Source organism: Drosophila hydei, unplaced genomic scaffold (genome assembly GCF_003285905.1).
Source record: "Drosophila hydei strain 15085-1641.00,03,60 unplaced genomic scaffold, DhydRS2 tig00000211-arrow-pilon, whole genome shotgun sequence".
Taxonomy (NCBI): domain Eukaryota; kingdom Metazoa; phylum Arthropoda; class Insecta; order Diptera; family Drosophilidae; genus Drosophila; species Drosophila hydei.
In genome coordinates this window covers 1,676,150-1,684,146 of record NW_022045685.1, presented here as the reverse complement: position 1 = coordinate 1,684,146, position 7,997 = coordinate 1,676,150, and the positions used below count along the sequence as shown (strand labels likewise).

At 48.4% G+C, this 7,997-nt stretch overlaps 3 protein-coding genes across 3 annotated transcripts; 1 reads left to right on the top strand and 2 right to left on the bottom strand.

Moving 5' to 3' along the window:
- Positions 1 to 250: 250 nt before the first annotated feature.
- Positions 251 to 2,222, bottom strand: LOC111603116. Its single transcript, XM_023320587.2, has 2 exons — positions 1,386 to 2,222; positions 251 to 1,333 (listed from the first exon to the last, which is right to left on the bottom strand). Exons 1-2 carry the CDS (start codon positions 1,838 to 1,840, stop codon positions 526 to 528), a joined length of 1,263 nt encoding a protein of 420 aa, XP_023176355.1. The 5' UTR covers positions 1,841 to 2,222; the 3' UTR covers positions 251 to 525.
- Positions 2,223 to 2,611: 389 nt separating this feature from the next.
- On the top strand, positions 2,612 to 4,456 carry LOC111603153 (ribosome biogenesis protein NOP53). Its single transcript, XM_023320630.2, has 5 exons — positions 2,612 to 2,839; positions 2,909 to 3,082; positions 3,142 to 3,468; positions 3,529 to 3,927; positions 3,989 to 4,456. The coding sequence occupies exons 1-5, from the start codon at positions 2,712 to 2,714 to the stop codon at positions 4,386 to 4,388; spliced, it is 1,428 nt and encodes a 475-aa protein (XP_023176398.1). The 5' UTR covers positions 2,612 to 2,711; the 3' UTR covers positions 4,389 to 4,456.
- LOC111603152 (RNA cytidine acetyltransferase) lies at positions 4,414 to 7,997 on the bottom strand. The gene is made up of 5 exons (XM_023320629.2): positions 7,578 to 7,997; positions 7,068 to 7,515; positions 5,735 to 7,004; positions 4,687 to 5,680; positions 4,414 to 4,577 (listed from the first exon to the last, which is right to left on the bottom strand). Exons 1-5 carry the CDS (start codon positions 7,778 to 7,780, stop codon positions 4,460 to 4,462), a joined length of 3,033 nt encoding a protein of 1,010 aa, XP_023176397.2. The 5' UTR covers positions 7,781 to 7,997; the 3' UTR covers positions 4,414 to 4,459.

Sequence of the window (7,997 nt, the reverse complement as noted above, 5' to 3'; positions counted from 1 at the left end):
ACTAAATACAGCTGTATACCCGTATATACAAAAAGAGATCAAGTCGTACTATTCGTGTGCTGCTGTAAATATTACTAAATTATTTGGTTCATTGAAAACATAACTTGAATATTCAAAAATTTGATCTTTTATTACATATTCAAGATATCTAGCAATGGTCTTTGTGGTTCGTGAACATGGTTTAGCCAATTCGCGAACCTTATTTTGTTTGCTATAATTAATGTTTGTACTTTAATATCTTCAGCCAATGTTGTCAGTAGATTATATATTTATGTTCATGTGCTGTTATGCCTCTTAATGGTATATTACATTATCGTTAGTACTTGAGTTTTCGTCTAGCTAGTCGTCACATTTGATCAAATTAGGTAAAGAATAAAAGGCAACAGTCGAGTCGACTTCTCGCTGGCCAAAATACAGTTATAGGGTATATTGCGCAGACGCACCCACACCCATAGAAATATATATAATGTACAAATTATTGTCTTGAATGTTTGAGAGGAGTGCGTCTATAGGTGCCCAGCTGGCCTACTTGATGTATCCCTGGTCAATGGCATGCTTGAAGATCTCGGCGATGCGCTGCTGTTTGGCGGGCTGCTCAAAGGGCGTTATATCCCAAACATCTGTGAGTACGGCGCTCTCGACAATGCCCTCCAGATCGGCCACTTCGTCGTCCTCGATGAGCGACATCGGTAACGACTCGATGCCCATACCGCAGCCGAAGCGGCCAAACTGTTGTAGCTCCTCTTGCAGCGAATCCCAGGAGATGATCGCCTCAGCATCACCGCCCAGATCCGTGATGAGCGACTGGGCGCTCTCCAAGTATGCGCGCAGCAGCTCATCATAGTGCTCTTCACGCAGCTGCTGGCTGGTGCAAGAGTATATAAAGAAACTGATGTCTAACGCCACGGAGGCGCAGCGTGCCAGCTGATAGTCAATGATGATGATTTCCAGTGGGGCGCCTTCCTGGCTGTACCGTGTGAGGAAGTTGGGCGTCCAGCAGTCGCCATGACCAAAGACACTCAACTTGGAGCGCGTTGACACCAGATTAATCATATCGTCGAACATCTGAGGCTGCAGGAAATTGTTTGCCAATGTCTCGTACTTGGTGTTGGGCAAGGTCTTGGTTACTGCATCGAGGGCAACATTTTGGGCCAGCTGCAGGAAGCCCTTGTACCACTCTCGCGTGTGCTCGCCATAGTAGGTCTCCTCCAGAGCACTGGCGGCCTTCTCAAAGTTGTTCGCATCTAGCGCTTTGAAGGCTAATGCCACGCCATGATAGCGGCCCATGGTACGCATGGTGAGGAGCGCGTCCTCCAGCGTGATGTAGCTCTGACTAAAAGTGAAACAAATTAGGAGATGAAAGAAAGAGGAAAATCTCTACCTACCGATTGGGCGATCGATAGCCGCGGAAGCCCACATCCTCGAGAGCAATAAAATCGTTGACGCCGTCACACAAGGATGCATAGCACTTGGGGTATTCAACGAACGGCTTCTTGGGCTTGGGCTGCCTTGATGCCTGGAAAGCCTCCACCGCGGGAATGACTTTCGTGTAGAAATGTATTTCGTTGCGGAAGAAGTCCGTGGAGCGGAACAGGCGACGCCTGTGCATGTTGTCCGGCATGCCCTTGACAATAACATTCACCTCCAGTTGTTTGCCCTCGGGCTCCTTAACGCCATAGACACACAGCCGAAACACTCGACTCAGATAAGAGTCGCCCTTCTTGCCACCCTCGCCAAACTTGTACGAGGTGTGCTTGGTGCCACCGGCACTCTGAACGATCTCATCCAAAGTCGCTTCGTTGAACTTGGCAGAGATGTCGGCAAATGTTGGCTGGCTCATCTTGACTACTGGGCTCCTACTGTGCCGGCTCTTGCAAATTGTCCGCGATTTATAAAACTATTGTGTAAACACGCAAAATTGATAATGCGTAATCAACAAGTGAGTTTAAATGATTTAAACGAGTGGTGCGAGAGGTACACGTCAGACAATTCTGCGATGTAGGTGTGTGTATGAACCTTTACAAAAAAAACTATTTGTATCAGCGATAAGATCAATTTACATCTAAATGAACGTCTGACGTGGTCAACACAATGCGAGAGACTGCGGTCGTTCGCTAACACACAGACGTATGTAGATACATATATCTAGCTTGATTGTGACCACTGTAATGCTGCAGTTCAAATTTGCCGCCAAATTTTTGTTAGGGGGAAATGCGAATTAAGGAAAAACAAACAACACGCCCAAGCAACAGAGATAGACAAACTTAACTGTACTGGATTGAAGTGGTGCGTGTGTATAAGTGCATTCACTTGCTTGTGCTTTGCATGCAGCTGATTTATCATTGCATCGTGTGTGGGTCATGTTACAATCAGCTGTAACGCAAGCATTGAAAGACGTAAATTCCTGATATTTAATTTTTTTTGCATAAGTGTTCAGCTTGGTGACATTTAATATTCAATTACGTACAAATATTTGCAGTTTATTGTGATTTACAGAAAATTCAGTTGTAGTCGTTTGCTGCGTTTGAAATTGTAACGTGTGTGGCTCACCAAACAGCTGATTGACAACATTCACTGCTAGTTTCAGTGTTGGTAAATACGCTAGGCACGTTCAGTTCACCACTAGTGCTGTGCATCGTCATAGGATTGCACGTGTTGGGATTGAAGTTTTGTTTTCGTTGCGGTACGAATTACTTGAAATTGTTTGCGCCATGGCTGCGCAGGACCCCGTTACCAAGAGGAAGCGCATTTCGAAGAAAAACAAATCCGCTTGGCGCAAAACAGATATACAAGATGTCGAACAATTTCTAGAGGATCAACGCCAAGAAGAGCGCATCGGGTAAGCCAAAGCAAATGGTAAACAATTCGCACCACGAGTTAACGTTAACGCCGCCTCGCTTGATTGCAGCACCTTCACAGACAAGCAGAATGAGGATCTGTTCGTGGTGGATGCCTCGCCGCTAAAGACTGCGCCCAGCCAGCTTACTATTAAGCAGAAACGCAAATTGAATGCCCTAAAGCCCATGCGTACCCATCAGGCACTGGAGAACACATCCAAGGTGCAGGATCCCATTGCAAAGCGGTAAGTGCACTACCCCAACACTACATAGCTCAATTTCTGAAATTGATTAATTGCTGCAGAAACCATGTGAGGCAGAAGAAAAACGGGCGCAACATAGAGCTGGAGGTGTGTAGTCCAACCAAGGCAAGACATCGACAGGCGAACAAGGATCGCGGTCTCTATTACGAGAAACTGGATAAGAAGCTAGCGGAGAGACATAGTGGCAAGAAGGCGCCTACAATTGACAAGGATATTTGGGAGGAGGTAGACTTCAGGGACAAAATACCTGGCCTCAAGGATGAGAAGGGCTGGATAAGTCGCGATTTGGCCGTGCACGTTGCTGGAAACATCGGCCGCAAGGTGGTCAAAACGCATGCCAGCCTGCGGCACAAGACAACCAAGGCCAAGTAAGTGCAAATCCGAAACAAAACTCAGCTTAATAGTAACGTGTTATTTATCACTTACAGAAAGTTTGAGGCGCCGCATCCTGGCATGAGCTACAATCCCTCGCTGGAGGCGCACCAGAGCCTAATTGAGCAAGTTGTGGACCGTGAGGAATCCATCATCAAGAAGGAACAGCACCTCAAGCGCGTCACAACCACCATGTTTAGCAAGGTGACACCTGAGGAGCGCGATAGGCGCCGTCTGAAAGAAATGAGCGAGGGCATCAAGGAGGAGGGCGAGCCAGAGTCAGAGGAGGAGGCTGATCTAAAGCCGACAGACAACAATTATTCCACAGTCAATGCGCCCGTCGAGAACAAGAAGAAGAGCAAACAGGCACGTAACAAGGAGCTCAAGCAAAAGGAGCTACAGCGCCTGCATGAGGCCAAGAAAGCGCTCAAGAAACAAACCGCAGATCTAATTAGGTAAGAAACAAGGAGAGCAAATACATAGCATGCACAGATCTAAAATTGACTTTATTTGTAGAATTAAATCCATACGCGCCGAAGTGAAGGAAGAGGCTGAGGAGCTGAACGAGTTAAAGAAACGCCGCAAAGCGGCAGCAGAGCGCAAGAAGTTCGAGACAAAACGGTTGGGCCGGCACAAGTTCGAGGAGCCCGATCTGGATGTGAATATGCCCGAGGATCTGGCAGGCAATCTGCGCAACGTGAAAACCGAGAGTAATCTGCTGACAGACCGCTTCAAACTGCTGCAGAAGCGTAACATGCTACCCACAACGGTGGCTGTCACACGCAAACGCTCCAAGGTGAAGCGTTTCCCACGCAGCACACACAAAGAGGCCGGCGTTAGCTTCCAGGATCTGCGCGATCGTCGGAAGGCGGCAGCTGCTGCTGCCAAGGCCAACAATGACACCATCAAGATTTAGTTAACGTCAACTCTCCATAATTTTTTTATTGAAGAAAGCTTATAAATATAGATCTACCCCAATTGTGCCCACTAGATGAGCGACTTGCCCGCGCCTTTTTTTAACTTGGGATTCTTTTTACTCTTTTTCGTCTGCGGTGGACCCAAATTCGAATCAGGCTCTACGATCGCATCCATGCGCTTGATGCCGCTGTGGGTGATATAAAAAAAATTATGTTTATGCACAAGACAGAGAGAGATAGAGCGAGCGAGAGCAGTCCATGTTCTCGCTATCCCTTTCTAGGTGATAGCTACCTTACCTCTTCACCGAAAGTAGACCGCTGCCAGCGCCAACAGTCGCGTCCTTGCCATTGCTTTCCAGCGCCTTGGACCAGTCATCCTCGCTACCCTTGATTTGGTATTCATTGAATGTCGCCTCGGCCTTCAGGCGCTTTAGTTCCTTGCGCTGCTGCTTGTTCAGCTTTTGCGCTGTCTTTTCCAACTCTTGGTCAATGGATAGCGACAGCGGTTGCAGCTCCTCGCCACGAGGCAGCTGAGACTCCTGCAACATGCCGCCCTCGATGTGCTCCTCGAGCACCGTGCGGAAGCACTGATTGCACTTCTTCATGGCGTCAAAAAACTTGGCAAGCAACTGGTTACCCGGCATATTAACCTCGGCGGCTATCTGGTCGACAGACTTGCCTTGCACGCCTAGGCCCAACAGCACGCTCTGTTGCACCAGGTCCAGCTGGAGCCCTTCGACGCGACCCTGGAAATATAGTTGGGCAATATCGGATAGCAGATCGATGATCAGCCGGAACTCGGACTGTTGGCGCGCATAGCTCTCTAGGCGCTGCAGATCGTGCGGCAGAAAGTAGACGTCCAGCGTGGGCTTGTCTAGCGTGGCAATCGTTGTGCCAGAGTCATCCACAGATTTGTTCTTGAGGAGCGCTAGGCACAATTTAGTTTCAAACTCGCGGAACGTCTTGGCCATCAGCTTGAGAACACGCCGGCGGAAATCGTGGTAATAAAGAGGCAGCCAGCTGCTAGGAGCTCGCTTCAGTGTGTGCAGCATGATGCAGCTGTGCTCACCGGTCAGCTCGTTGGCTTTCTGGCTAAGGTAAACTGGCACAAAGCCGACGTTCTTCCAGAACTTAAGCAGCTCCGAGGTCAGGCCATATGAGGTGCCAATATAATCAATGCGCTCCGGTAAGCGCTCGTGCAGACGTTCGAGCAGTGTGGGAATATGTTTGCGTGGACGAATCTGCTCTTTAAGTAGGCTCAGCTCCTCTTCCTCGACCTCCTCGATACCAACTAGAGAGCACAGCAAAACTTTAGCTTGAGATTAGACAATTAACATCGACTCACCTTTGTCATTACTCGCAGGCTTGTCATCCACATTCGTAAAGCAGCCTTCGTAGTAGTCTTTTAATAATGCGATTGCCCTTCGTCCGTAGCCCATGCGCTGGTAGTTGGGATGCGTAGCAACGCGGACGATGCGTACGCCGGAAAGCTTAGGAAAATCACGATCTCCGTACTGTTCCGCCACGTTCCAGGGTATCAAATCGCCAGCGGCCTTCTTACCGCGCCCCAAGGACTCGCTTATGCTCTGTGACGAGATTTGTCCCTCGAGTGCCACCTGAATGACCACTAGAATCTCCGGAAGTTGATCCATGCGCTGCACTGGGGCCAACATACAGAACAAGTGATGGGCGGGCGCATCGCTCATCATCTGCAGATCGTTGGGAGTGTTCTTGTAGTGAGACGACACGTAGATGGACATCAAGCGGTTCAAGAAAGTCTCCGCGGCTTTGTGGTACGAGAATAAAGCATCGCGATTGATGTAGTAAAGCTCGCAAAGCACAGGCAGCGGACAGCCAGAGCTAACGACCGCCACATTGCTGGTGTCCAGACAGAGCAGGTTGATAAGCCATCGTTCGATGTCATCGTTGCACTTATAACGGATCGATTCGCTTAGCGTAAGCGGCGGACGTGCATTGTTGTCCTTCTGTATTTGGGCGATTAGCTTCAAGCTAAGCGAGCGTCCCGTGCCTTCGTAGCCATTGATTGTGCTGGCCATGAATATCAAGTAGGGCCCCATCATCTTCTTGACCAGCGGCAAGGGTATTGCAGCGGCCTCATCGATCAGCAGCAGATCGGCGGCATTCAACAGATGCGTATCGTTAGGCGCTATATACTGTATGGTCTGGCGGCTGTTGCGCGTGATGTTGATGCGTATGATGGCCTTTTTGAAGTCCGCATTGGTGCTGCGTATGATGGTATAGTCCGCATGTTCCTGGTACTCCAAGGCATCGAAGCCCTTGAGTACGAACTCAAAGAGCGTAATCAAGTTCTCTGGATGTGGCGAGGTAACATACACATTCACATACCCAAATGAAACGGCTGCTGCTATGGCCAAACCCATGGCAGCAGATTTGCCGCGTCCACGAGCGGCGGTCAGTGACATTGGAGGCTTCAGCTGCTTATCGACCAGCGCGTCAATGAACTGGGCAACTGCATGACCCTGGTCGTAGGTCTTGCAGAGACTCACCAGTGCGCTAGCGGGCTGAACATTCAAAAGACTCTGCTGCAGCTCTTTTAAGTTGTTATCATCCTCTGACTTGACAATGTCTGCCGGCTATGTAGGAATAAAAATTAATATAAAGTTTTCTGTGCGAATTTCAATAATTTCTATTCTCACATTCACCGGTTGGACATTAATAGTCTTAGAACTGAGCGGCAGCACAGTTAGATCATCGTTGACCACCAGGCAACGTTTGCAGTCAGCAAGGGACAGGATCAGGCGCTCGTTGAACCGGCAGGTGACTGTTTGATGGGCCTCAGTGCGGAAACGTTTATGCACATCCATGCCCATGGTGTAAAGTTGCTTGAGTGACTGCATCGTCTTCAGCAGTAATATGATCAAGCCGCCGCCCTCGACGGTCTCCACCGTCCGCGCTAGCAAATTGGGTGTGAGTGCCTCGAAATCCTGCAGTACACAAACGCCATATGTGCGTCCCAGTATGGCATGTGTTTCGGAGTAGTAGCGGCCGTGTATTGTGGTTGCTACGCGGAAAGCATCGAATAGATCCACCTCATTCACGTCCACTTTACCATGAGCGATTTTCTTTGCACGTTTCTTGCCATGACTAAAACGTTAAATGGCAGGGATAAGAAATGGACATAAAATAAGAATTGAACTGTTACTTACTTGGAAATGGCCTCGTCTTTGTTTTTGTAGCACCATAGCACAGTCGGACGAGCCTTCACGGTAGATTTGATGAGAATGTCGTAAAGAATAGGCACTTGATCGCGGGCCTTGTCTCCAATGATGATAAACATGGTGCGATGGCCTAGCTTGACGCCATTCTCAATCATAACACGTATGCGATTATCTATTTTCTTCTTCACCATTTTTCTGCAATTGAAAGTGCCGGAATAACTTGAACTAAAGCTTGATTATTCAAATCGCTGGTCCCTCTTTGGTCAGTTTAAATGCACGTGCGATTCACTGCACTGTTAAGTGCGCAGAGTTCAGCTCCTCTGCTTAGCAGACAACTCCACCAATAACATATGCTGTTATTCCAATTATCGATATAAATATATTAGAAAAAGTCTATTTATGTCATCA

What these genes read in the sequence shown, in the direction of transcription:
- LOC111603153 (XM_023320630.2), top strand. Translation starts at nt 2,712, where the DNA reads ATGGCTGCGCAGGACCCCGTTACCAAGAGGAAGCGCATTTCGAAGAAA. An exon ending in CGCCAAGAAGAGCGCATCGG is followed by an intron (nt 2,840 to 2,908) that starts GTAAGCCAAAGC and finishes GCTTGATTGCAG; the next exon opens with CACCTTCACAGACAAGCAGA. An exon ending in CAAACCGCAGATCTAATTAG is followed by an intron (nt 3,928 to 3,988) that starts GTAAGAAACAAG and finishes CTTTATTTGTAG; the next exon opens with AATTAAATCCATACGCGCCG.
- LOC111603116 (XM_023320587.2), bottom strand. Translation starts at nt 1,840, where the DNA reads ATGAGCCAGCCAACATTTGCCGACATCTCTGCCAAGTTCAACGAAGCG. An exon ending in GGCTATCGATCGCCCAATCG is followed by an intron (nt 1,334 to 1,385) that starts GTAGGTAGAGAT and finishes TTTCACTTTTAG; the next exon opens with TCAGAGCTACATCACGCTGG.
- LOC111603152 (XM_023320629.2), bottom strand. Translation starts at nt 7,780, where the DNA reads ATGGTGAAGAAGAAAATAGATAATCGCATACGTGTTATGATTGAGAAT. An exon ending in TTAATGTCCAACCGGTGAAT is followed by an intron (nt 7,005 to 7,067) that starts GTGAGAATAGAA and finishes ATTCCTACATAG; the next exon opens with CCGGCAGACATTGTCAAGTC. An exon ending in GGTCTACTTTCGGTGAAGAG is followed by an intron (nt 4,578 to 4,686) that starts GTAAGGTAGCTA and finishes TATCACCCACAG; the next exon opens with CGGCATCAAGCGCATGGATG.